The sequence below is a fragment of the Curcuma longa genome, unplaced genomic scaffold (genome assembly GCF_044706935.1).
Source record: "Curcuma longa cultivar G26 ecotype Majalengka, Jawa Barat unplaced genomic scaffold, ITB_CL_G26_1.1 contig_18626, whole genome shotgun sequence".
Classification (NCBI taxonomy): Eukaryota; Viridiplantae; Streptophyta; class Magnoliopsida; order Zingiberales; family Zingiberaceae; genus Curcuma; species Curcuma longa.
In genome coordinates this window covers 199834-226677 of record NW_027430861.1, presented here as the reverse complement: position 1 = coordinate 226677, position 26844 = coordinate 199834, and the positions used below count along the sequence as shown (strand labels likewise).

Genomic DNA, 26844 nt, shown 5'->3' with positions numbered 1-26844 from the left:
TCATTTGAATATAGAGACAAAGGATGTAATCTTGCTTTCTCTATTTCAAAACATTGACATGTATGATCTGTTATCGCTGTTATTTAGCAGACTACAATATGAAGACACAGAAACATTTTCTCCTTCAGGGCATGATACAAGGCGAGGGCTTGGGATGATGGCACTGAGGATGCAGCAGTGGATGGCGTTGCCAACGAAGATGGATCGAGCTCGGGCGGCGGTTCGCAGCAGCCGAAGTGAAAGGTGGAAAACGTTGTTTTCTGAATTCCGAAGTAGAGGATAAAAAAGGTGAAAGATTTTATTTTTGTTTTCCATTGTTCATGTTCTAGGAGAATCAAGAGGCCTGCACTGAGCATGTGATATCAACAAGACTATTGGAGAAATTATGGCGGCCTAAAACGAGCTTGTAGAAATTATTTATATTTCTTGATTGTTCTCCTATTCCAGAGTTATTTGCTTGTTCATTAGCTACAGCTTTATGCACCACAAGAAGGTGCAAACATTGAAGAATTTTCATTTCATTTATTTTTAAGCATATCTAATTCAAACACGCGTCTTATATTTATTTCTTCAAATTCTTAATTTTCTATGCTGCTACTAAAATCCTCCTCCTCCTCCTCCTCCTATGACGACCAGATTCATGAAGACAACGATGGTGAGTAGCCTTCAATCTCTCCCTCGTGCTCGACACTTCCATCTCTTTTCTTTCATCTATCAAAATTTGGTGGCCTCGACATTCCTCGCTGCAAAATCCCTGATCACCCCTGCTTTCACTAGTTCAACAGCCATTAGTGTGTGAAACACAAACCAATAACAGAAAAGAAATCTGAAAATATCAAAAATCATTTGGAATTCATAGCCCAAACATCTTGAGGAAGCAATAGTCGAATACCTATACATGTAAACATCCTTATGAGGACTCAGCTCAGTTTTGCACAGGAAACAAGTTTTCAGAAATCCAGACTGTGTGGCAGAAGTAGCCCTGAGGCTGAGCAGATGATGAGGCATGCAAGAGTTGAGTGAAGACTTGATCACGACATTCGATCGGCGTGTGGAATGCTGAATGACAATCCGAAGCCCTTCGAGTCCCTCGATTGCTCCTCTCGAGCTGCGCTCCAGCTCTCCGAAGGCAGCAGTGGGCTTTGTGGCCTCCCAACCTTCCTCCCCTATATGGAAGATGCTCTGAGTTCTTGGGAGCATCTTTGGAGGAGAAGGTATGGGAATTGTGGATCCTCTCGACGGAGCAGTGGATTGGAAGGACACTAAGTGGGAGGGAGGGAGTGATGGGTACTTAAAACTACTTGGTGGCCACAAGAGGACCCATCATTTGTTTCACATGACACATTGAAATCTTCATGTTTCTTGAGATGGCAATTGAGTCTTTGCTTGCATGACTTTAGATTCCTGATTCGAGCAAGGGCATGCATTCACGCAATCAAATTGGCAAAGATGCTGATCAACATGTGAATGATGGGCCAAGCTAACTAAATGAAGTCGCCCCTTGAGCACCGAGTTTGGATCATTAGTAACGGCCATGGTATAATATGAGGAATAAAAGCACACAACAGACTCATTAATCTAGACTAAGCCTTAACAGTCCAATTAGATTTTACTACTACAACAGCAATTTGACAAGGCATAAACCTGCCTTAATCTCTTATAAGCTCAATTATCATTTCCTTTGGAAATTTGACCACAACGGTCTCTATACATAATAACAACATAACATCATACAGATCAGCTCCCTCAAGAAGTAACCAAGATTTGTAGTAATGATACAAGTAATCCTTCAATAATTTTCTTTTCTCCTGTCCTCTCTCATAATAATAAACAAACTTGGTTGTTAATTCCGAATCTGGAAAAAGCTGATACAAGTAGCTTTAAAAGACCTTTAAATGAAGCTATGAAGCAAGTCAGAAAGCAAGAATAATGAATTAGCAGTAGTGTTGAAAAACCTTTATCGAAGAAGACATCTCATATTTAAGGTCTTTTTATTCGTCTCTTTCTATTTATTTTTTCTGTTTTGTTGTTTCCCCTTTCCTTTTACTTGAATGTCTTAAACAAATGGTAAGAAAAGAGCAAAAGATTTGTATTCCTATAAAGAAGGAGACATGCAGCATCTAAAATTACACTCGGCAAAACCATTATTTACTGCAAGTCATGATAAAATCTAATTGCCGTGAAAAGATCACATGTATTATTAATTTTATCTCGAAAAGAAGTGGTCCTGTCCAATCAACTTGACAAGATTGACTCGAATGCCAATTAGATTTCAAAAGTTAGTAGGAATTGGAATATATTGCAGTGCTGCTTAATTCCAAAACTCGTGGAATATTTCTTATGTTTGGTAACTGAACCCTCCACCTGGAAAGAAAAAAAAAAGGACAACTCAAATGATGCATCAACAGATGCCCTTCTAATACTAAAGAAGCCAAGTATGCTTCAAAAAGGCTACATGACTTTTTGTTCCAATTTCCTGTGTAGCAGTCCATTAGAATCCAATTCTTTGATAGAAAGCATAGAATGCTATAGGAGAAATATTTGTAATTATTATTATTACATTTTATTTAATACATCCTATTCCTCCCTATGTGCAATGAAGAATATTACCTAGTTTCAAAGTATAAAATTTTATTGAACTTTGCACTGTTATACAAATGCTGTATCGCATTTATGAAGCAAGTTGTTTTGTTAAAGATGAAGAAAAAAAGCTTGCTCCCTTTGCTGTGCTTGGAATTCTTGTCTTGATTAAGGTAGATAAAGTCTTGTGGGAAGATATGCAAATATAGCTTCGGCAATTGCTTTCATTCTCCTCCATGGTTTTCTGGAGCCTCACACATAAACAATATATATTCACTCATGTTGGAATAACTTCTACACGTTGCATTGCATCTCATGACAAGACATTATGGTGCTACTGAAACTGGTACCAAGTTTCCTTTGGTCCATGTTCTAATCTCTTAAAATGATTTGCATCCAGATCTGGCCATGGTGAGTGTAGTCATGTCAGGGTTTCATCAACAATAATTGACATTAATAATCATTTCCAATCCAAGAGACAGATGCTTGCGGTGAGCATAGGGCATTCATTTGATTGAGCTGCTTCCCGGCCATGCCACTTTTCTCTCTATATTTGTGGCTTAATTTTTTCATCTAAGAAGTTGAAACTCATGTTTACCAAAATTCTGAGGTCTAAATAATGGTAGAAGATTGCAAACTTTTTTTTTTTATTTGCAATGATTATTTCACATGTATTCTGTCTATGATATCACAAGCCCGTACTCTACTAATATATGAGCTAAGATCAAATGCACTAGAAATATAAAGTTACAGCTGCAGTATTATTCTTTACCAACAACCTTATCCTGTTATGAATGGTGTTAATATACCATGATAGTTTTCAGAGAGTAACGTAACAAGGATCAAGGGATATTTACAAACTCTTCAGGTCTCCTGGTCCATAATTCCCATTTCTTCAATTTCTAGTCCATTTCTTACTTTTGATACTATAGTTTAGAAATACATTTTTTATGTCCTCATATAAAAAGTTCAACAATATGAGAGAATTTTTTTTATGTTTATTTATCAGGGGAATTTTACACTTTCGATGTAACTGTACATGATCTAACAGCACTTTCTGAAAGAAAAAAAAGTTGCAATATCTTACAAGGGATATGAACAGTCTCGATAACTCCTATACCAAGTGACATGAGATGGTAGAAAAAATAGTGGCATCGAACCATAACATTGAAATAATAAAAATATTCTCAGTGCCAAAGAAAACCAAATCAACAAGTTCCTTGGACTTTTTTTTTGTTCTTTGGCTCACCAGTAATCTCTGCAAGAGCATGCCCCATCTTTGAAGTGATGAAAAGAATTTCGATCCTTGATCAATATTTCACGCTTATATGTCTTAGAAATTAACTTTGAAGTGATATGACAATCTGAACACATTCGTACACTTTTAATGATTCGAATGGCCCTAAAAGCAGGCAAGTTATCAAGGCCAAAAGTAATTGCTAGCTTTTCAGAATGCGTGCCAATGATCTCTTCCTTTTCTTCTTCAAACTCAAGAATAATGCCATCCAAAAAAGATGTAGCTGCCTTCATATGTGCTACTTTGCTATTGATTTCATCTAATTTAGTTTGCAAAATTTGGCTTCCATTTAAGAAGGTCATCACTTGGTTATTGACTTCCATCCAACAACAACCATGCGCATCACCAATCTTGATACCTTTCTTAGGATTGCACACTTTTGAAGCAATACTTGGATTCTCATATAAAGCTTGTGCATGTGATAGCAGCCTGCGAACTTCAGGGTTCCTGGCTCCAAACGGAACAAATTGCTTGCTGCGAGGTTTGCTATCTTGATATCATTATATATTCTGGCTGCAGCAAGAAGTGCATACCAGACAGCAGCATTTGGCTCAATAGGCATATTCTTGATAAGCTCACAAGCTTCTCTAAGCTTACCAGAACGTCCTAGAAGATTTGTCATTGCAGTGTAATGTTCTAAGCCCGGAGACAGCTTGTACTCCTCCATCATGCTAGAGAAGAATCTTTTCCCTTCATTCACCAATTGATCGAGAGCATAGGCATTGATCATACTGACAAAAATTGCTTCATTTGGATTAAAGCCTTCCTGTTTCATTTGTTGAAACAAATCTCGAGCTTCATGAGAATATCCATATGCAACAAGTGCAGAAATCATGGAATTCCATGTGATGAGATCCCTTGATGAGAGACCATTGAATACTACCCAAGCATTTTCTATATTTCCAGAATTTGAGTAAGCGTCTATGAGAGCATTTGCAATTGCTGTATCACCCTGTAAATTGCTGTGTAATATACAAGAATGGATCTCTTTTACCTTTAATTCAGATAACAGATTTGCACACGCTGGCAGGATGCTGAGGATGGTGACAGAATTAGGGCGTACCATGAGTGTCTGCATCAGTTTGAATATTCCAAAGGCCTTTTTTGTGTCACCATTCTGCAATGAACCAGAAATCAGTGTGTTCCATGTAGCTGTGTTTCTTTTAATGCCATCTACTTCCATCATGTGAAAAAGCTCCATGGCCTGGTCCTCATCCTCATTCTGAATGAACCCCGAGATCATGATGTTCCAAGTTACTACATTTCGGTGCACACCCAAACTCTCCATCCTTGAGAACAGTTCATAAGCTTTACCACAATAACCAGCTTGTGTGTAACCTCCAATCATTGAATTCCAACTGAAAACATCTTTCTCCAGCATCCCATCAAAAATCTTTTGAGCGCCCGCAAGTCTATCACATTTTGCATACAATTCAATCAAAGAATTCCCCACCAGAATGCTGTGTGAGCCTCCAAGTTTAAATGCATACGAGTGGAGTTCCTTTCCTTTGTTCAATGCTTGCAAAGAAGCACAAGCAAAGATAGCACAGGCGACGGTCATACTGTTTGGGTTCACTCCTGAAAGTTGCATCTCATGAAAGAAACTCAAGGCTTCATTCGTCCTCCCATTCTGAGTGAGCCCCGAAATCATGCTTGTCCAAGTAAAAACATCTGGCACAGTTCCAGAACGCTTCATCTGCTCCATAAGTTCCATGGCAAGTTCTGGCTTACCAGATTGATGGTAACCGGTTATCAATATAGTCCAAGTGGCCGCGCTTGGTTCAATCCCTTCGGCTCTCATCCTAGCAAATAGCCTCATAGCAGCTTCATGTTCACTCCATTGGCAATGGCCAGAAATGATTGAATTCCACGAAACACTATCTCGCCTACCCATCCCCTCAAAAAACCTAGTGGCCATATCCAGTTCACCGCACTTGGCATACATTGCCAGCACCGTATTGCTCAAATAGGTTGCTTTTGATGAATTCAAAAGTCCCGTTTTAATGGCAAGGGAGTGGAGCAGCCTCCCGGCCTCCAAATTGCCAGTGTTAGAGCAGGCCTGCAATATCCTCGGAAGCAAGTATCCATCAGGGACGACAACGCCTTCGTGCATCATGTCGAAGAACAAGTCGAGGACCTCACTCCACCGATGCTCACGGACGTAGGCGCCGATCATGGCCGACCAGGCGAAGAGGTTACGTCGGCCCATTCCGTCGAACACGCGTCGGGCGTCGTCCAAGCTGCCGCATTTCGCATACATGCTGACGAGCTTGGTGTCCACAAAGATGTCGCGATCCCGCACGGAGGCGATGGAAGCGTGGAGGCGGCAGCCCAGGCCGATGGAGTCGGAGTCGATGCAGGACTGGAGGAGGGAGATGTAGGTGCGGGACTTGACAGGGATACCCCGTTCCACCGCAGCGATGGCTTCTTGGAGGTCGCCATAGGGAATAGGAGTTGCAGGCGGTGATGGTGCTCGGGCAGACGGTTTAGGGTTCGATTTTTGGGCGAGAAAGATAGGTCCGGCGGTGGCGGTGGCGGTGGCGGCGGTGGATTTGATGGATAGTAGTAGTTTGAGGTGGCGAGAAGATTGATTTGGATGTTCAGCGAAGAGATTGGAGGTAAGATCAGCGCATCGACAACATAGAAATGCCTTCTCCATTCGGTGGAGGAAGATGGCAGTGGTGACACAGTGCCACTCGTTCTTGCGTTATCTACAAAGAGAACCTGCCCTGCCCTGCCCTGTCTGTCTGTCTGGCCCTCTTCGTAGATTACATAAGAACAGGTGGCAAGGTGTGGTCAACGATTAAAGGTCAACGGTCAACGGTCACGGTCAATATTAAAGAAAAAAAAATAATTAAAACTTGAAATAAATCATTAGTTAAATTGCCACCATGCATGAAGAACTATCTTGCAAAATATATATCTTTTTGCATGAGAATAAAGAGCTTCATATCCCAACCTTTCTGCAAATCAATCATGATGGTTGAAAATGATGAAGACTATGAGCTTTATGGGTGTACTTGGATATCTAAACACTATGACTAAGATGTATAGTTTAGATGGATTTCCTTTTTCTTTTGTCATTTTGTAGTAATACTTGTATTTGTATGTATATTTTATAATGTATGATTAAATTTAAGTTATTTTTTTAATGGATTTGTATAGTCATTAAAAAAAAAGTCTTTTATTTCATGTATTATTGACAAATTTAATTGCAATTATAATAAATACAAAATTTATATTTGAGAAGTTAATAAAATAAATAAATTTAGATTGTGGGATACTTTGCTAAAAAATCTTCACAACTTTGAATTTTTTATTTTCAATTTAACATACCAATTTTATTTTTTATATTTATTAAAAAATATTTTATGAATTGAAAATAAAAATCTTAAAATAATAGGCTAGCAAGTGGTTCACAAAAAATTGTGTCAAAAGGATTATCTGAAAGTACTTGGATTACTGAAAATAAAGTTATGGTGGTTATCATCCCAAAAGAATAAGTTAATTTACTCAAAAGACCTAAAGTCATCTTAAAATAGGAGATGAAATGAAGCAAATGTAATGTGAAAATTCTCGAGCCTAAAATAATAAAGATAAAATCATTCTTGGGATCAAACAATGTTATTCAGGAGCATATCTCAATCACACAACCAGTTCTTTGCTAGACAAGTGTTTATAATGGATGAGCTGTAGATACATATCAAATCTAAAGAATCAGAATTGCATTACACATATATACAGGTGACATATCAAATCTAACAAGATCATATTAATTAGATCATCAGCCCAAAATCTTCCATGATCTTTAGGTGATCCCCATATTTTAAATCATATCCTCCTCTACCTTTGGGCCATCTTCATGTATAATTGTATAATACAGCTAGCTTGCACATTGTGAATTGCTCGTATTTATATACACATTTGACTGCATGATAGCCTAACAGGGTTAGAAATTGGTGTTATTCACAAATTAACTTGAAGATATATATAATACATGACTAATTCAATAATTAAGACAGACTCTGTTTTAAGTTTGTATAAAGTTTGTATATATGAAACTCGTAAAGTAAGTAATTGACTCGAGAGTCTTAGAGCCTAAGCTCTATACGCACATCAAACTTACAGATCCCCATAAAGATTATAGAAAATATGCACGCTACGTGTCAGAATTACCATGCATCCTGCTGTTCATTAGATTTTCAACGCTTGCGTCAATCCTAAATCATACAAATGCAGCCAAAGTAGCTAGTCAATGAGCGGTTTAGCAAGTAATTAATATTTAAGCACGTATGATTAGTTGTTTAGGAGGAATGCAAGAGAATACGGCCAAAATTTGCCACCCAAAGCCGACTCAACCCCCGGCAAACTGTCCCCTTCACATACCAAGTTGCTTCGTCTTGCGTTGGCATTCTTCCACCTTTTAAGCTACCTCCCCACTTTATATCAAGGATGAACCTCTCTTCTTCTCTCACTTTGAGAACAAGGGGAGGATTAATATAATCTCCTCGATCGACATATTCTCCTGCATCACAACTAGCTGCACCAAGTTCAGGTCCCCTGGCTGCTCTTTATTTGATGCTTCACAATTTGATGTATTCAATTCCTGATCCAAGTCAAATCATGCTTGGTTTTCAGTTCTGTAGAGCGAAAGCAATCTCCATGCATGCATTGTTTTGTGTATATAAGACCTTGGGGACGAAGCTTGAGCTCCCTCATCAGTCATCAGGTCTGGCTTAATTAGGCCGGCCACGGCCTGATAAGCCTCATATGCCATATGGCAGAAGCAAGGAAGAAGGGGAGAAGGGGGCTGACCGGGAGGTGCGCCGCGCTGGTGAAGGAGCAGCGGGCGAGGATCTACATCATGCGCCGCTGCGCCACCATGCTCCTCTGCTGGTACATACACGGAGATGACTGAATAAATCAACAAGGAACGGTAGCTTTTCCAAGTACTGGTAGCCAAACGCCAGGCTATATATATAGATTTATGCTTCTCTGCGTCATGTTCAAGCCATGGTTTTTGCTGTCGTTTCTGGCTACTGCTGCCTGCTGCTGTTGCTGCTGCATTGGATCTTTAGTTCTTGTTCAATCATGGACATGCTCGATCTTTTTTTTCTCTCCAGGAATTAATGAAGTACCGGGGTTTATTTATTAGCATTAACAGCTGCAGAAAGCAGAGGCAAGATCAGTTTCATGGCTAGTTGGTGATTGCAGATTCGAGAAGGGCCAATTAATAATTGGTTATAATCAATACGACATAATCTGGCTTTTGATTCAAGGCCTTTTGGTTGTGATGGACCAAATTAAAGGACTTGAAGGATAATAACAATAAATTGGCACCTATTTTAATATGTAATAAGTTCTTGGTTGGCCAAGTGTCAAAGGTGATTTATATATATATTATCTTAGATATTGTGAATAATTATTTGTTATAAATCTATATATCATTCACTAATGAGAATATTGCATGACGACATGAAGAAAAGATTACCTTATTATATCACGTAATTTCCAAAATGATTAAGGCACCATAAAAATATGAGCTATTTACTACCTATGAAATTAATTACAGTAGATTTTCTGTGTTGGAAATGTTTTTTACGAATATAGTTTATTTGTAGTGGTGCAAACTAACAACAACCTATTTATTATCATTTGTTGTTTTTCTGTATTTATTCAGATGATTTAAAATTAACTATACAAGTGTCATTCAGCTCTTCAAAGAACAAGATTCTTTATCGTAATAGATCCAAATGTAACGATATTATTATTAGTAATCATAGTTTATTAGTCTGATTCAACTAATAATTAGATTTAGTCCATCTCAACCACGTCATCTCTGACATTTGGATTTGCTTTATGATTCGTGCTTTATAATAGACCGGATTTGTTTTATTTATTTGGACGGAATAAGAAAACGAATATTGTAGTCGTCAGAGATTGTTCGAATTCAAGTTGTTCTCTATTTAGTTTGGAAGGATCACGTGAACCGATAATGATAGATGGATTCACTCAATCTATTTATTTGATAATATTATTATTTCAAATCGACAAGAAAAAAATAACAATGCTAATAAAAAAATTAGTTTATTTATTCAGATTCCAAATGCCAAACCCTAACTAACCATAGATTTCCAAATTGGAACAAATTTAATTTCAGGATTAAAAGTGTGAAATATTTTAGATAAAGAAATTCACAACGTGATTCAAAATATCTCATAAAACCATCCAAAATAAGTAAAGCAGGAGGACAAATCGTTCACTGTCCCAGGGAAATAATAAAAAGAAGATTTAGAAAATATGTGTTCTAAGTGTTTTCCTTCTCTTGCACGAGTTCAAAACTGTAAAGATTGTAGAAGACTTGGGTTGCAATCGATTTGTTTTTTGTTTTCAGTTTTAATTCCGAGGAAATCAGAGAGGCGGGCGATCCGTTGCGTGCGATGGATTTGGAGGCAGCGTCGCGGAAGAAGCGGGAGGTTCTAGTTCTAGGTTTTGCCGAGGCGTACGGCGAGGAGATGGCTGATTCCAAGGAGGTAGTTGCTACCGCGGAGCTCCGATTCCGACCGCTCGATGCCGGCGGTGCGATCAAGGTTGGGTTTCTGGCTTCTCCTGGTTCACTTAGATAGTTTCGACTTCTTGTGCCTTGATTACTCGCGTTCTTCTCGTTGAAGATCGCTTTTTTTCCCCCTTTATTTTTGGCAAATCTCCTTCTTTGAGTCCGAATCGGACAGTGTGCTAATGATTGTCGTTTCTTTACAGATAGTTAGACCAATGTTTCATCCTTTGTGACTGATTCATCGCTTTAGGGTCCCAAATTGCCCATTTTTTTGGTTTTTACACCCTTTGATTTCGATTTACTAGATGTTCTTATTCTTGTATGCCATTTGTTTTTCCTCTTACAACGAACTTTTCTTTTTTCTCGTTTTGTTTTAATTGGTTGCTATAGGACCTTTCGCCAGTAACTGTTAGTGAAAGCTCTGAATGCTAGAGGTAACCGGTAAGTAGCTTAATGTTATAATTGTGTTGCTTGTTTTGTTGCAGAGTTTCTTTGGGCGTAGAGAACTTGGCGAGTTTGTTAGCGGAGCATTAGCTGGTGCTATGACTAAAGCTGTTCTTGCTCCTTTAGAGACTATCAGGTTTGCTTTTCTCCTCCCTCTTTATTTTATTTTGTCACTTCTAAATAGAAACTTGGCGAGACTTGTTTTTAGTATTGAAGTATGCATTTATCTATGTGATAAATCTAGTCTTGTATTTACATGCTACTTTCAGGAAGTTGGTTTTAGGTATCGATACAAGTCCATGCAACTTTGATAAATATGGTACTATAAGATTGAGAAATAAAGATGTCCAATACTAGTCCATGCAACAGTTTCTTCTATCCAGTGATTGAAATTTCGAACCGTATCGTGCGATACGGGCGAAATTTTTCGTTCCGTCGACGAACCGGCACCGACACCGACACCGACACCGGCACAGCGGTTCCGGCTGGGAGACGTCTTCGGAGGCACTGCCCGGCCTCGGCAACGCCATCGGAGGCGCTGCCTGGGCTTGGCGATGCCACCGGAGGCGCCGCCCGATCTCGGCGACGCCCGATCTCAACGACGCCATCGGAGGTGCTGCCCGGCCCCGGCGATGCCACCGAAGGCGCCGCGCGGGCCTGACGACGCCACTGGAGGCGCCGCACAGGCCTGGCAACGCCTCGGCGCGCGAGCCACGCGCGACCGAGGGCGAGCAATCACGATTCCCAATTTCAGGATTTTTTTATTTTTATTTTTTAACTTAGGGTTTAATTGAAGTTTTAATAATCAATTCCCAGATATAGTTGGAGATAATTTAAATAGTCTTTATTAAAATTCATAAAATTATCTTATTATTTTTTAAAATTATTTTATTTTTTATTTTTAAGTATTTAGATTAAAATTTTATTTTAGTTAATATTTTTTATATTTTAAAAATACCAAAACTATACCGGCATGGTATGATACGGTATCGAAACTATATCGTTCCGGTTCGGGATCAAAATCTCGGCACAGCTCGATATTTTAAACCTTGCTTCTATCCTCCGTATATTGTTGAATTTTTATGCTTCCTTTGTTCACTGGATGCATTCATCAATTGTATTAATTATGCCTTATTGGAAGATTCATAGCAGGTCAATGTTATTAAATTTTCATTTTTCACTAAGCTAGTTTTCATCAAGTTGGTTTATTTGCTTCCTGTGATAATAATTTGTTCAGTTTCCTTGTATCTAAGGATTTATTTACTTGATATGCCAATGGAAGTTCGATGATGAGAAGCTTTGACAATGGAAATTAATTTTTGTTTCCAGGATTTTGTTTGTACATAATTTAGAATGTCGATTGCTTGATTTTTTCATCAACTTAAGAAGATTGGATGATAATGACAATGTTGCAGGACAAGGATGATAGTTGGAGTTGGATCCAAGCACATTGCTGGTACTTTTCTAGAGATCATTGAAGATCATGGCTGGCGAGGACTTTGGGCTGGAAACACTGTTAACATGCTCCGAACAATACCTACCCAAGCAATCGAGCTTGGTACATTTGAATGTGTGAAACGGACTATGTCATCTATACAAGAGGATTGGAAGGAGAATGGAAGCCCAAAGCTGCAGATTGGTCAAATGAATCTGGATCTTTCTTTTCTTTGTAATTGTATCTCTCCAGTTGCTGTTGGTGGAGCAGCTGCTGGTATTGCCAGCACAATCATTTGTCATCCTCTTGAAGTTCTAAAGGTATATTCGATCATAATGCCATTGATTATCCCTGTCTGTTTTGCAGTTTCTTTTTCCTTGGGTAAGAACCAGAGTTGAAGCAGATACCCATGGCGAATAATTTTGTATTATTTTTATGTTATTTGCTCAGATTTGCAGTTCTTTGTTAGCTTACTTTTGTTGGACTACAACCCTATTTTCCATTTCTTTTGTACACTTCCTCCCATCCTGAATGCATTGCCATCTAACTTTTTCCTTTATATGGTAGTAGTCGTCAAGGTTGAGATGCTTAGCTTTGGTATTAATCATGTATGATTTCTGGAATCAGGAACAAAGACTAGGTTACAAATTATTGTTGAATCAGTTTGTTTTCACATGTGTATGACTCTCATGAAAAGTGTCTGGTGCAGCGTTTCACACGTTTGTGCATGGTACAACTGCTCATAAACAAGAAATATAAACTGGTCCTTGTATTTGCTGTACAGCAGTTCGAAATGCCTTTTGTAATGAAATGGTTATGATTTCATATGTGTTCCTTGTTCGACAAATGGATATTGATTTCATTTGCTTATCTTCCTTCAAATCCTACCATTTCAGGATCGTTTGACTGTGAATCGTGAAGCCTACCCCAGCATAACTCTGGCTCTGAGTAAGATATACAAGAATGATGGAATTGGTGGCCTGTATGCTGGTTTATCACCAACATTAATAGGCATGCTTCCATACAGTACATGCTACTATTTCATGTACGAGACTATGAAAAAGTCCTACTGCCAAGCCAAGCAGAAGAAGTCCTTGAACCGTGCAGAGCTGCTGATCGTCGGTGCTCTTTCTGGTGAGTATTTGAATCCTGAGTTACAAATAAACTATTAACAGTATGTAAAACTTGCGCTCGCTGCAGAGAACCACATTACTCAGATTCAGGAAAACCTGTCACTCCTAACTAATCCATAAAGGAATGCATTCATTCATAACGACTAGCTAGCGAAGATGGTGATACATCGTTTCTTATTTTGTCAGGTTTAATGGCAAGCACACTCAGCTTCCCACTGGAAGTCGCAAGAAAGCGACTAATGGTCGGAGCCATGCAAGGCAAATGCCCACCCCACATGTTAGCAGCATTGTCTGAGGTGGTCGGCAAAGAGGGCTTGATGGGTTTGTACAGAGGCTGGGGTGCGAGCTGCTTGAAAGTCATGCCTTCATCAGGAATCACTTGGATGTTCTATGAAGCATGGAAGGAAATTCTCCTGGCTGACAGGCCGCCCATTTAGCCCGCAAAGGGATTCTTGATACTACTGCCTCGTTGGGATTCATTGTGGGGCTTGCAGTGTTAGGGGTGATATTTTTTTCCCCCAATTTCACCTGTTGCAAATTGGTGTAAATTAAAAATGGTAACAATCTGGTGTAAAGAATGAAGATGAAAATATTTTGACTGTCATAATGGATCTGTCAACTTTACTGCTAAAACGATCCCTGTGTGGTTTTATTTTGATGCACTTCATTATGAAAAAACATATTTCAGATAATAGAGACAGTAAGATAATCGAAGATAATACTCGATAAACATTAGCTTCATATTAATTAGTTGTTTTTTGCTATCATCAATAGAGAAAAATGTCTAATCAAGTAATTCATCTTGTAGAGGAGAGACCTTGTTTGCTTTTTAATACATATATTCGAAGTTTTCCACGCATGGATTGCCAGGAGGAATGATGTAATAACTTCCGTGTTGACTGCTCTTCCCTAGCTGAGTCACGAGCTAGAGACAATGAACATGGGACTAAATTATGGATGGAGGAAAAAGTCTGATCATCTTGCATCATACCTAGCTAGCTAGCCTTTTTGCATGCATTAATTAATTTAGTTCCATTATTTAGTTTAGTCTTAATTTCATGCATGTTTCTTCTAATTTAATCACTTGTCTGATAGCTTTCAACTCTTTTAAATCATGTTGAAGTCTCCATCATATCCTCCTTTTCACCTATTTGCAATTTGTATATATGACGCGTGCGATAGTGTTGTTTGGTCACACATCGCCGACTATTAGGAGATTTTCATTTCCAAACTGCTTCTCTGAGAGTATTCACTCTTTTCCAACAAAAGAACGACTTCTGGTGCTGGATTTATGGATTCATCGATGGAAGCTGATTCGTAAAATATTAAAGAATTGGCTCGATCTGTGATCTGGAAACGCATCGCTAGATCTTCTCGTCCAACTCTAGTCGACATTTTTGAATAACAACAGGGTTTAGTTTAATTAATTTAATTTCCACAGCGTAGTTGTCTTTTTCTAGAGCTCGATCGATCGATCGTCACTTGGTGGATAGGTTCAGTGTTCTATACGCCATCGAGAAGAGAGAAGCTGATGGATTTGGTTTTTTACTCTTTCAATTGAGAGTTAATTGGATGTAATTAAATATATATAGTAAGAGAGCTTTCAAGTGTTCTGACATTTTAAGTTGAATTTTTCAATTTTCATAAAATGGAGTTGACAAGGAGTGAATATGATAGGAATGATTATTAATTTTGCCATTTAGAATTGAAAGTTCTTAAATATACTTAAAAATACCAAGATATGTTATAGTAAAGTATATTAATTAAAGTTCATGAAAGGTCTTGATTTCACTTAAATTTGAATGTAAGGACTCTCGTAGCTATTTTTCTTAATAATAATAATTTTGACAGTTGATGAACTTGTACGTGTTTGATAGAATAATGATGATTTTATTGAAAATTAAAAAAAAATCACTTAGTCAAACTTTAAGAAATATAGAATTAAACTTAGACCAACAACTAAAATAGTGGTTTAAAAGATAAACATCTAGCATGAAGTCATGAACTCGACACTAGCTATACTTAGATATAATTCAATATTGAAATATAGTTCAATCAAGTCTATGTCAAATATCAACCTTTACACTCCTCTTCATGTCTCCTTCAATTATTTCTTCCCACAAGACGTAGTCGAATCCGAGTCATGCAACATTATTTGCCTATGAGATGCTCTTTCCATCATTTCATTGCATTTGTTGTATAAATTTTGCATGATGGGAAGCATATTTGATTCATATTTGATTTGGCTTTTTTTAAAGGGCGTGCTTAAAATTTTCAGAATTTTCAAAAGACATATCATATTTTTATATTTTTCAAAAGGCGACTTAATTTCAAAAATACTCTTCCCGCCTTTCAAACCTAAATTAAAGCAAAAATTAATTTCTTTATTTTAAATTGAACCAAACTAAATCAAATCATTAATGACATTTTTTTAAAAAATTACATTTTCAAACTCATAATGATCTTCTAAATTTATCCATATAATTTTTAATTTTTAATAAAAAAATTTAAAAATACATGAAAGGAGATTAATAAACAAATTTAAAATTAAAAAACGTTAATAAAAAATAAAAGTTGTTTTTTTATTATTTTTATCTTTTAGATAGCTAACTAAGAGAGAAAAATAAAATAGACAAATAGAAAAATCAAAAAATTAAAATAACTAAAAATAAAAATTACTTTGGTGTTGTTTTGGTTAAAACATCACCATCTTGATATTGATTTCGTTAAAATATCACCACATTGATGCTAATTTCATCAAAACATTATTATTTTAGTATTGATTTTGTCGAAACATCACCACCTTTGTGTTAATTTGTTAAAAGAGTAAGTGTTGATTTCTTTAAAAGATCACCACATTAATGCTGACTTAATCAAAACATATATTATCACCTATATGAATTTTTAAAAATAGACTATGCACAATTTTAAAAGTCTTGAATATGAAACTTTAGAGCACGATAAGATTGAGGAGCTCAGTATAAACCTATGTAACTTGGATTGTATCTTATCAGAGCTGTCTAAGGCCATTAATAGATTTTGCTCGAAACTCATTAATGGATCTAGAAAATTTAAAATTTTAAAACTTGAACATAAGTGAAAGAGCAGAGTGTAAAGAAATTAGATATAGGATACAACCTAGTTCTAAGCTTTTTACATGAAGTTATGAGTTCATGTCAATTGATACGTTGATTGATTTTTAAAAATAGACTATGCACAACTGTGTATGCTTTGAATAGACTTTAGAGTACGACAAGACTAAGGAGCATTTATAAATTTATAAGAGTTGGATTAGATCTCATAAGAATTAGTTAATGTCATCAATGAGTTTTTGTCTAAAATTCACTAATATAATTAAGAAAATTTAAAATTCTAAAATTTAGATATGGAGTAGAAGAGAAGAGTGTAGAGAAGATATATAAAAAAATTTTGAGCCTCTTATATAAAGTTATAACTTTTGATTTCGAAAGACAAAAACTATAATGGTGTTGTTTTATAAAAATCAGCATCACTGTATTAGATAAATCCCAATATAATACTATTAATTTAGAAGGATCAAAACCACTAGGTGTGAAAATTTGGTGCATGGCTATTGGACATCCACTTACCATGAACAACAAGTGCATGCATTATCAACCAATAGGTGTGGAAATTGACTCTCCAAGTCCAATCTTAATTAGCTTTAACTTTAGCTTTGGTTAACTATTGTATTAAATTATTCCTTGTGTCAAGTCTCACTGTAGATTTTCTACTAAGGTTCTATTTTAGTGGGCTACTGACCTATCCACTGTATTTTATTCTTAACGAATTGATGAATAAAAAAAAAAGTAGTTTAGCCTCCATCTTAATGCGTCAAAAATCTTTGAGAAATTGATAGCTTATAAGGGAACTTTGTGAAAGTTAATTTTCACGAACATGCATTAATTGAGATTTATTGAATTTCTAGTAAAAAGATAAAATAGTAAAGAGACCTATCCATTGCTTTAGTTAATCCAAAAAGTTACATCAATGATGAGGAAACCTAACACTGACATTTCAGAAATGGTGGTCCTTCCTTAATGGCAACATTACAATAAGGTTGATCATAGTTCTGCTTTAGAGCTTTAAAGATATTGGATGAATTGAGGAGAGAGTTCTATTAGTTATATGGTTAGGAGAGGTCGATCCAAAGGGACATTTAGTTGCTAATATAATATATCTTTAAGCCAACGACAAATTTAAACACGAGGATTGTGGTAATTTTAATTTAATTGCGTGTGTGTCAACATCCCAGCCAAAGATAAAGTAGATATAATGAAGATAAGAAGCAAAATCATTTACAACTTTTGCTGATGCTTCTTAATTACAAGCATTCGTTGGCAAACATCGAATCAAAACCAGAGCTTTGGCCAACACTTTGAGAATGGATGCCATCCCACTCTTCACGAGTTTAATTGCCGATTGAATCCGTCTTCATTTTTTTTAATCGATTCGATCCTCGGAACCTATCTAATTTTCATAATCTCAAAGCATAAAAGTATAAGAAATCTAGGAACATCGTGAAGTTCTTCTTTCTTTTTCAATTCTTTTGTTTGCACTTCCGAATTTCAGGTATTTCCATGCATTCAATGAGCATGCATCAAATTTTCACTCATCAAGTCATTTATGAAAAATTACTGATAAGACAATATTTATCATATTCGATCAGTAATAAACTAGATAAATGAGAAGATATCAACTGTAAAGCTGTTCATGAACCAAGAATTTCTGTCAGATTACGCCCGTAGTTTCATCCGTTACTTTCTCTTCCACAGATTCTAATTGCCTTTTTAATTAACTATCTTCTGCAACAGTGATCCAATTCCTTTACCCCAATTTAAACCGATGCCTTCCGCACTGAGACATGAAGGGACCAAATCCCTATCCACGCCACTGCCACTGCAACAAGAAAGGTTGCGTAAAGAAACTTATTCTCCATCTCGTCATGGATGTATTTTTAGCTCCTTTAATTAGTCACTTTTAAGTTAAAGAACTCATTCCCACTTTTGTTTTGTTTATCTTTCAACTGGCCACCCACTAATTTAAATATAGGCCGCTAGAGGAGAGAACTTGTGTGAAAGTGCATCATCGCAAATTAATTTTATAATGATTCTGTGCGGATTATACTGTCTATTTTTCAGGTAAATTATTTCTTCCCATCGTACCTGCTTCATTGTCCTAATTTTTCAGTAGAACTCTCAAGGTTCTGGTCGAGGCCAGCTGCTAGAGGTGGAGATCATGGACGGGCAGCAAGGAAGCCCCGAGATGAGCCGAGAAGTGGAATTGGAGAAGAGCTATTTCGATGTCCTGGGTCTCTGTTGCTCTTCCGAAGTCCCACTGATCGAGAACACCTTGAGGCCATTGGAAGGAGTTCACAAGGTCTCAGTCATCGTTCCTTCCAAAACTGTCATTGTCGTTCATGATCCTCTCCTCATCTCTCAGCTCCAAATTGGTAATAAACAGATTTCGGTTAATGGTTGAATTTTGATATTTGAATCGGCTAATTCCTTGTTGTGTTTTGGGGACGCCGCCAGTTAAGGCTCTGAACCAGGCAAAGCTCGAGGCCACTGTTCGGGCATATGGACAGGACAAGATCATCAAGAAATGGCCGAGTCCACACATATTGGCCAGCGGATTGCTGCTGCTCATCTCCATGTTCAAACACTTCTTTCACCCTTTGAAATGGCTGGCCATTGCCGCCGTCGTTGTCGGTCTACCTTCGATTGCGCTTCGAAGTGTCGCTGCAATCCGGAGATGCACTCTGGACATCAACATTCTGATGCTGATGGCAGGTAAAACAATCAAGAAAACCGCTTTCTGTTATGCTATCTCTTTGTGAGAAAGGTTTATTTCTCATAAGATTTATCATGCAGTGTGCATGAAATCGATTCTTTCTAAGATTTGACGCTAGCTGCTGACGCATGTCTCTGGGTGCTGATTTAATTCTCTCTTTTGTGTGGCAGTTGCCGGGGCAGTTGCCCTTGAAGACTACTCAGAGGCAGGGTTTATTGTGTTCCTCTTCACCATTGCAGAGTGGTTGGAATCACTGGCTAGCCATAAGGTACTACCAAATACTCCTTGATCCTAATTAAGATCACGATTTGAAGTCAGCAGAATAGAATAGTAGAGACGATTAATATTAAGTGTCTTGGAGAGATGGAAGATCAAAGATAGATCTGTGATACTTCAATGAGAGTTAAGATAGAAATCAACAGAGCTCGACCACTTTGACACTCAAATTAGAATAGAGACTTTAGAAAAATGAACACACAGTAACTATAATCTAGATAAAGAAGAAAGAAAAATTGAATCACTTCATTCTTTACGTCCTTTCTCTAAGATTTGTATAATTGACTACAAGAGCATCTTCATGTTTGCAATCCACAGAGACCAGATCTAATTGCTCCTCCATTCATTACATTCTAGTATATGTAAGAGAGCATTTAAAAGACCAAATCTAACACCCTTATGAGTATTCCTATGTTTGATCATGGCATCATGTTCAAAAATATTCATAATAATTGTCAGTGTATTCCTGTAAGATGATTAGATTGTAAAGGAATTATAAAATCTGTATCTTTCAAAATCAAGACGATTGAGTCAAGAAGACTGTCCTTTGAAATCAAAGCGGCTGAGTCGATAAAGGAGTCGAGGAAGTTGTGTGTTTTGGAGTCGGAATAATCGAGTCAATGAAGATATTATCAAAATATCTTGAATCGAACTGATGAGGTCGAAATTGACTATTAAATCTTCACGAATCTAGACTGTTGATATATATCTAAGTTTGACTCTATCACAGATGATTTCTTCTTTTTCCTGTATCATACTTTTAAATTTGTAACCTCAATTACGTGCACACTTCAATGATAGAAAATAAGTAGCGATATAGTTAAAATATGTAGTGAACAAGCATGATGGCAGTTGGTTGGTTGCATGATGCCCTGAAGTTATAATTTGTTTACCACAGGCGAGTGCAGGAATGTCATCCCTGATGAGGATGGCTCCTCAGACGGCCATCTTGGCCGAAACTGGCGAAGTAGTGAATGCTCAAGATGTGAAGGTGAACACCATCCTTGCAGTCAAAGCCGGAGAACTAATCCCAATCGATGGAGTTGTGGTTCAAGGGAGGGGTGAAGTCGATGAGAGTAGCCTTACAGGAGAATCCTTCCCTGTTTCCAAGCAGCCCCAGTCTCTTGTTTGGGCTGGCACGCTAAATATAGATGGTATAATGCTTCCATGGTTACTGAAAGAAAAACAAAATTGCCTTCTATTGATTGATTTTAACAACTTAATCAACTTGACGATCATTGTGATGAGTTGCAGGTTATATTAGCGTCCGGACAACTGCTTTGGCTGAGCAATCTGCTGTTGCTCGAATGGTAAGATTGGTGGAAGAAGCACAAAATCGCAGATCCAAGACACAGACACTGATAGACTCCTGCGCCAAGTATTACACACCGGGTAAGCTGGCGTTTAGAAAGAAAAGTAAGTAAATAATAAAAGATCGAATGATGAAGCTATACATCTTTTACTGTTGCAGGGGTAGTAATGATAGCAGCAGGATTCGCTGTAGTTCCTTTCGTGATCAGAGCTAAGAATCCTAAAAAATGGTTGAAGTTGGCTCTGGTGCTATTGGTGAGTGCATGCCCCTGTGCATTGGTGCTATCCACACCTGTGGCAACGTTTTGTGCATTGCTGAAAGCTGCGAGGATCGGATTCCTCATCAAAGGAGGAGATGTTCTTGAAAATTTGGCCGGAATAAAAGCAGTTGCATTTGACAAGACAGGAACACTCACAAAAGGAGAGTTCACTGTCATGGATTTCCGCTCAATTAGCAGTGACGTCTCCATGGAGACACTCCTCTTGTGGTGAGGAATTATTAGCAGCAAGGTTTTCTGAAAGAAAATAGTTTTCCCCCCTTCTTTTTAGCATAATGAAGGTACATGAATCAATTCGTGGTATTATAATTCTACAGGGTTTCGAGCATCGAGAGCAAATCTAGTCATCCAATGGCATCCGCACTAGTGGACTATGCTAAATCAAATTCTGTTGAACCAAAACCAGAGAAAGTGAGCGAGTTCCACATCTACCCGGGAGAAGGAATCCATGGAGAGATAGAGGGAAAGAACATCTATATAGGAAACAAAAGAATTGCTTCGAGGGCATTATGTGAGAGAGGTAGAGATAGCACACTGTGATATGATCTCATTAACTTCTTGCACTCGACTGAAATCTTATTGCAGTTAACTGTAAGAATTTCTAACCGTAGTTGAATATTTCAGTTCCAGACATAAAGGATGCGAAAGGGATCAACTATGGATACATATTCTTGGATTCGACACCAATTGGAATATTCACACTCTCTGACACTTGCCGATCTGGTGCTGCACAGGCATTGAAGGAGCTAAAATCATCAGGCATCAAATTGGCCATGCTTACAGGAGACAGCTCCGAAGCAGCCATGCATGCTCAGAACCAGGTAAACTAAGCTCACTTCATTAAAAAGAAGCAAGCAATGGCCAATCTTGAACTACTATTATTGATTGTCAGCTAGGGAATGCGATAGAAGATGTTCATGCAGAACTTCTACCAGAGGACAAGGTACGGCTCGTTGGAGAACTGAAAGCCCGTGAAGGCTCAGTAGCAATGGTTGGAGATGGAATGAACGATGCCCCTTCCTTGGCCCTGGCAGATGTAGGAATCTCAATGGGCCTGTCAGGTTCAGCAGTTGCAATGGAAACCAGTCATGTAACCTTACTGTCCATCGATATTGGCAAGATCCCTAAAATCATCAGGCTAGCCAAGAAGACTTACTTCAAGATCATCCAGAACATCTTCTTCTCGGTGATAACAAAACTAGTCGTCCTGGCGATTGCCTTTGCCGGGCATCCACTGCTTTGGGCTGCTGTCCTAGCTGATGTTGGAACATGCCTACTGGTTATCTCGAACAGCATGATGTTATTACGGTCGAAGAAGAGCAAGAACAACAAGTGTTGCAAGTCTTCTCACAAAAAGCACACTGAAATTCCGCAGTGCGCCAACAATGGCGATCATTTGTCATGCCATGGCTGCGAAGTCGAGAAGCCAAAAAAAGGATTGGCTCACAGGAACTGTGTGAATCAAGGTTGCCATATGGAATCATCAAACGATTCTCATGGTTGTCATGAGACGGCACAGAAAGTAAGTTCAAGCGAAGAACATATAGTTTCGGTAACAGAGGCGAACGGGCATCATGATAATGGATCGTTGAGAAAACATACATGCAAGAAGAGCCAAACGTGCAGTGACAAACCCATGGAGGAAGATAGTATCAAGAGCCATCATGTTACTTGTGAGTCATCAAAATCTTGTACGGGGAAAGATGAAAAAGAGCACGGCATGTGTTGTACCAACAGTAAACAGGCGTGTGCGAAAGAACCAATCTGTTCCTCTTCAGATGGGATCATAGGAAGAAGAAAGGCGGGAGGTTGCTGTAGCAGTCACAGAAAGAGGTGTGGACAAAGGGATGGCTGTTGTACAACTGGAACAGTACTGTTGCGGGAAATTATCGCAGAATAAGGTGACAAAATCCTAATCAAATAACGCAGGGTAATTGCATATTGTGTGTTGTTTTGTTTTGTTTTTGTGGGTGTGCCCGCCTGATGCAGTTGGAAAAATATTTTTAATTTCAAGAAATGTAGCTTTTTTACTCAAAAGATCGAAACGATGGAAATTTACAGCTTTATGTATAATTCCAATTTTAATCGAAAATGAATAGTTTCAGTTGCAGTTACATGATGAATCAGTTAATTAGAATTATTATATATATTTTAAATTTGCTTATTCCATTTAGTCAGTGAAATAATTAAGATTATTATATTCTTTATATTTATTTACTTTTTAGTTGTAGTGGAATCTAATCTACAAAGTAATGCTGTGTCAAATGCTAATCATCTTATAATTAATGATGATCATCTCATCCACCTTCCAACCACGCGATCTCCCGACAACCGGACGTAGAGGAAACCACGAACAAAGGTGTAGCGGCGAAAACTCTGGGCGAGAAGGACTGCTAGGGTTTGGGGCCGAACGCAGCGATCGAGTATCGTATGATTCGGAGCCTCTTCGAGTGGCAGACAGTGAGGGATGAGGTGTTGCGCAGCAAGAGGAAGCCCCGTCGAGGGTTCCGCGGATGCGAAAAAGTCTCGAGGTTGACGAAGTCCATGCGTGGTGGAAAAGCGATCGCGGCTCAGGAGAAGAAGTCGCAGGGGTTGGGACAGCCGCGACTGCGCGAGGAGGACGCCGCTGCGGGCTTCGCGTTAGGAAAAAGAAGGCGGCGGAGGAGAGGGCTTGGTCGCATCGGGTGAAACGAGTCCGGAACTTTAAATTAAACTAAGAAGCTATTGATGATTTGCCCTAAGTTTAACCTTCGCCTAAATTAATTTAAAAAATTAATAATAGACTCCTTCTCATATCACATATCTATAGAAAAAGAAGATTAACTGTTGAAAGTTTCTCTATCTCATCTTGACACACACTTTAAATATATATTTTTTCTCTTTTTTCATTCATGTCCTCGACTTGGTAGAAGAAACTTAGCTATTGTTTCATTGTTACAACTTAAAGAAAAGATTTTTTTTTCTCCCCCTTGGAAAACTTTTGAAAAGTTAATCTCATCTATGCTTAAAACAATGCCAAACTCTTCTAATTAAAAATATTTAGAATGCCCGATCAGATTTTCACAATGTAAATGTGTCATTATATATAGATATATATATATATAAACTGACTGTGTCATTTCATAGCCGACGGTTGAAATACTAGGTCCAGAGCAGGTAACCTGCAGCACCTGTTAGTGGATTAAAATCTTGGATGATGTCTCGATCATCTACACCCTTTTTCTTCAAAAGATAGAGACACTGCGGAATTAGTCTTGCGATCAGTTGTCAACACTGCGTGCTTTGAACTTACGGCAGCATGCTTTGAACCTTCTGATAAATGAAGCTAAGGCAGCATGCTTTGAACCTTCTGATAAATGATGCCTTCGCAGCCTACGGCCCACTGCAAATTATTCTTAGGAAAAAGACATGGAAAATAAATGACTGGATAGATGTGTAAGTGCTTTTGGTCGAAGAGAAAGGATTTGATATTTAATGCAAACATCATGAATATAGTTAAACGACAAATGTCTATATCATGTAAAAATTCAAAAATTACGGTTTGAAAGAAACAATGTCACTTCTGTCTGTGTATTTACTGCTGGAGAAGAATATTCTCCTCGTCCATTATTCAGCAGGAATGATCAAAAGGGTATATTTAATGGCAATAAGAGGATATTTTCCCTTTAAATTAAGTCAGCAGTTTGCAACATTGGAAAGAAAATAATAATAATAATAATAATAATAATAATAATAAATTGAGGAGCTTTGGTATATCAGAGACAACAGAATGGCTTATTCTGATCAAAATTCATCAGCATCCATTAAAAAATTATCTTCTTATATTAATATTTATGAAATTCGGTTCCAATTTTCACACCAGTAGTTAAAACGAGAAACGAAAATTTACTGGCAAGTCCTACCAATCAGAGAGTCTCCCAACCTATAAAAATATAACTAGACAACTAAAATTAATTTGCAAATTATGATTGGTTAATATTTCCAAGTTTTTTAGCAAATAATTGGGTGCATGTGAGGAACAGCGTTGACAAAGTAGTAGTAGATTAGTATTAAGATTAGTAATAAGAAGTCAACTACGTCATTCTCACATGGTGAAATGTGAATGCATGCAAACCAAATCGATCTAATCCTCCCATCAGAAACACGCTCTTTACCCACTAATCCTCAATGTCTTTGAACTATTCCACTTTCCACTCTTAACTTTAATTATTCTAACCATCCCAGGAAAATATAATATTAATTGAATATTAGATATATAGATTGTAGAACCCCTTCTTCTTCTCCTTCAATCCTCTGCAACTGCTTTGTTCCTGTTTCGCTGTGTTATCTTAATCCACTTGAGAGAGAGAGAGAGAGAGAAAATGGGTGGGTGTATGGCTTGTAAGAGGCGGCAGAGGACGTTCAATTGCGTGAGGGTGATTCACATGAACGGCTACTTGGAGGACTACGAGCCCCCGGTCACCGTCGGCGAGGTCACCGGTAAGCCTCCGGCGCACGTCCTGCTTTCCTCCGCCCACCTCCTTGCCTTCGGCTCCAACCCGCTCAGGCCCGACGACCGGCTCGAGCCCGGCCGCCTCTACTTCCTCATCCCCCACTCCATCTTCCAGTCGGAGACCTCCCCGCTGGACCTCGCCGGTCTGATGACCCGCCTCACCGGCGCTGCCAGGAAGGGCGGCGCAGTCGCCGCGCCGCCCTCGTCGCCTAGCCGGAGCGAGGTGCAGTGGTGCAGGGAGAGGCAGATGACGGCGCGGGGGACGTGGAGGCCGGAGCTCGACCCGATCGAGGAGATCAGGTCCTTCGGCCGCTCCCTCCGGTGGGACTCCAGGAACAGTAGCATGCGCTCGATCTTGGCCGCGGAAACGTGAACGAGCTGAGCCCGGCGGAGGGGAAACGAGTTGGCTTATTGTTCTCTTCAACGTCTCGATTCTCATTTAGCTTTACGATCGACGATCGATCATTCGGGTTGTGATTTGAACTGCACAGCTAGCGAAATTAGATTGGAAGGAAAATGGCGAAAACTATGTGATCGAACTGTATGTCTTGGTTGTTATTTTTGTTTTCTTCTTGCAATTGGATTGGAACAATTGGAATGCTTATGGATTACAACTGGGAGTTGGTTAGATTGGTAATGCAACTTGCTCATATTTGGGAGTTTCCAAAGCGTGGGATGCACACATTCATTCTTTTGTGTAGTCTAATTCGAAAACAAATAATAATAAACAAAAATCGAGTGCACTGCTTTTCTACGGATTAAATCGGAAAGGAGTAAATACTGCATCAATAATTAATTATTCATGAATAGACCGAGCCTTATTTCAGCAAGCTACATCATCAAACTTTAACTCCAAGTGATTTGTTTACGTGTGGACAATCGAAGGCGTAATGGATCAAAGAGGCGGTTATCCAGTTAAATAGTTAATCCTCCCCCAGCAAACCAGCAAAGATAAAAAGTCAAAACTTGCCAAGTTAAATGATTGTTTGATTGCAGTTCAATAGATAAGGATTGTATCTCCTTTCGTGGCCGGAACAAACTTACATTCAGAAAGAGACGTATATGTATAAATAAATAAATATATATATACTGAATTATTTTGTAGTGACTGAAGCTTTAGGAAAACAAAGAAATGCATGTATTGCAAGCCACGTACAAATTGAAGGAGGCTGGGTGCACTTATTAAATGCAGGGTGGCAATCTAGCTGCACCTCCCTCGTTTTAATTAAAT

General features: G+C 38.3%; 6 protein-coding genes across 9 annotated transcripts; 4 read left to right on the top strand and 2 right to left on the bottom strand.

Annotated features, from left to right (window-relative positions):
• Window positions 1-522: 522 nt before the first annotated feature.
• LOC141816885 (FCS-Like Zinc finger 17-like) lies at window positions 523-1232 on the bottom strand. Of its 2 annotated transcripts, none has more exons than XM_074704608.1 (2): window positions 893-1232; window positions 523-773 (listed from the first exon to the last, which is right to left on the bottom strand). In XM_074704608.1, exons 1-2 carry the CDS (start codon window positions 1198-1200, stop codon window positions 587-589), a joined length of 495 nt encoding a protein of 164 aa, XP_074560709.1. In that variant the 5' UTR covers window positions 1201-1232; the 3' UTR covers window positions 523-586. The 2 variants fall into 2 exon arrangements, with proteins under 2 accessions (XP_074560709.1, XP_074560710.1); XM_074704609.1 differs by having other exon boundaries at window positions 523-764.
• A 2359-nt stretch (window positions 1233-3591) lies between these two features.
• LOC141816923 (pentatricopeptide repeat-containing protein At1g19720) lies at window positions 3592-6536 on the bottom strand. The gene is given in 2 exon segments (XM_074704646.1): window positions 3592-4325; window positions 4328-6536. Coding segments are annotated over 2 exon segments (2709 nt in total). The 3' UTR covers window positions 3592-3825.
• Window positions 6537-8654: 2118 nt separating this feature from the next.
• LOC141816888 (small polypeptide DEVIL 19-like) lies at window positions 8655-8795 on the top strand. The gene has a single exon (XM_074704611.1). The coding sequence runs from the start codon at window positions 8655-8657 to the stop codon at window positions 8793-8795; it is 141 nt and encodes a 46-aa protein (XP_074560712.1).
• A 1359-nt stretch (window positions 8796-10154) lies between these two features.
• LOC141816912 (putative mitochondrial adenine nucleotide transporter BTL1) lies at window positions 10155-14038 on the top strand. The gene is made up of 5 exons (XM_074704632.1): window positions 10155-10467; window positions 10919-11013; window positions 12293-12632; window positions 13209-13446; window positions 13632-14038. Exons 1-5 carry the CDS (start codon window positions 10318-10320, stop codon window positions 13880-13882), a joined length of 1074 nt encoding a protein of 357 aa, XP_074560733.1. The 5' UTR covers window positions 10155-10317; the 3' UTR covers window positions 13883-14038.
• Window positions 14039-18508: 4470 nt separating this feature from the next.
• On the top strand, window positions 18509-23235 carry LOC141816904 (putative inactive cadmium/zinc-transporting ATPase HMA3). 3 transcript variants are annotated; one of them, XM_074704627.1, is made up of 10 exons: window positions 18509-18604; window positions 18684-18915; window positions 18998-19255; window positions 19427-19524; window positions 20431-20686; window positions 20787-20924; window positions 21004-21331; window positions 21439-21641; window positions 21746-21942; window positions 22014-23235. In XM_074704627.1, the coding sequence occupies exons 2-10, from the start codon at window positions 18702-18704 to the stop codon at window positions 23019-23021; spliced, it is 2700 nt and encodes an 899-aa protein (XP_074560728.1). In that variant the 5' UTR covers window positions 18509-18604; window positions 18684-18701; the 3' UTR covers window positions 23022-23235. The 3 variants fall into 3 exon arrangements, with proteins under 3 accessions (XP_074560728.1, XP_074560726.1, XP_074560725.1); XM_074704625.1 differs by having other exon boundaries at window positions 18513-18604; window positions 18657-18915; XM_074704624.1 differs by lacking the exon at window positions 18509-18604 and having other exon boundaries at window positions 18616-18915.
• Window positions 23236-25366: 2131 nt separating this feature from the next.
• LOC141816924 (uncharacterized protein At1g66480-like) lies at window positions 25367-26248 on the top strand. The gene has a single exon (XM_074704647.1). The coding sequence runs from the start codon at window positions 25483-25485 to the stop codon at window positions 25984-25986; it is 504 nt and encodes a 167-aa protein (XP_074560748.1). The 5' UTR covers window positions 25367-25482; the 3' UTR covers window positions 25987-26248.
• Window positions 26249-26844: the final 596 nt, after the last annotated feature.

Coding starts and splice junctions, on each gene's coding strand:
- LOC141816904 (XM_074704627.1), top strand. CDS start 18,702: ATGGACGGGCAGCAAGGAAGCCCCGAGATGAGCCGAGAAGTGGAATTG. Junction 19,256..19,426: donor CATTCTGATGCTGATGGCAG/GTAAAACAATCA, acceptor TTTGTGTGGCAG/TTGCCGGGGCAGTTGCCCTT. Junction 19,525..20,430: donor AATCACTGGCTAGCCATAAG/GTACTACCAAAT, acceptor TGTTTACCACAG/GCGAGTGCAGGAATGTCATC.
- LOC141816888 (XM_074704611.1), top strand. CDS start 8,655: ATGGCAGAAGCAAGGAAGAAGGGGAGAAGGGGGCTGACCGGGAGGTGC.
- LOC141816885 (XM_074704608.1), bottom strand. CDS start 1,200: ATGCTCCCAAGAACTCAGAGCATCTTCCATATAGGGGAGGAAGGTTGG. Junction 774..892: donor AAGGATGTTTACATGTATAG/GTATTCGACTAT, acceptor CTGTTGAACTAG/TGAAAGCAGGGGTGATCAGG.
- LOC141816924 (XM_074704647.1), top strand. CDS start 25,483: ATGGGTGGGTGTATGGCTTGTAAGAGGCGGCAGAGGACGTTCAATTGC.
- LOC141816912 (XM_074704632.1), top strand. CDS start 10,318: ATGGATTTGGAGGCAGCGTCGCGGAAGAAGCGGGAGGTTCTAGTTCTA. Junction 10,468..10,918: donor ATGCCGGCGGTGCGATCAAG/GTTGGGTTTCTG, acceptor GTTTTGTTGCAG/AGTTTCTTTGGGCGTAGAGA. Junction 11,014..12,292: donor GCTCCTTTAGAGACTATCAG/GTTTGCTTTTCT, acceptor ACAATGTTGCAG/GACAAGGATGATAGTTGGAG.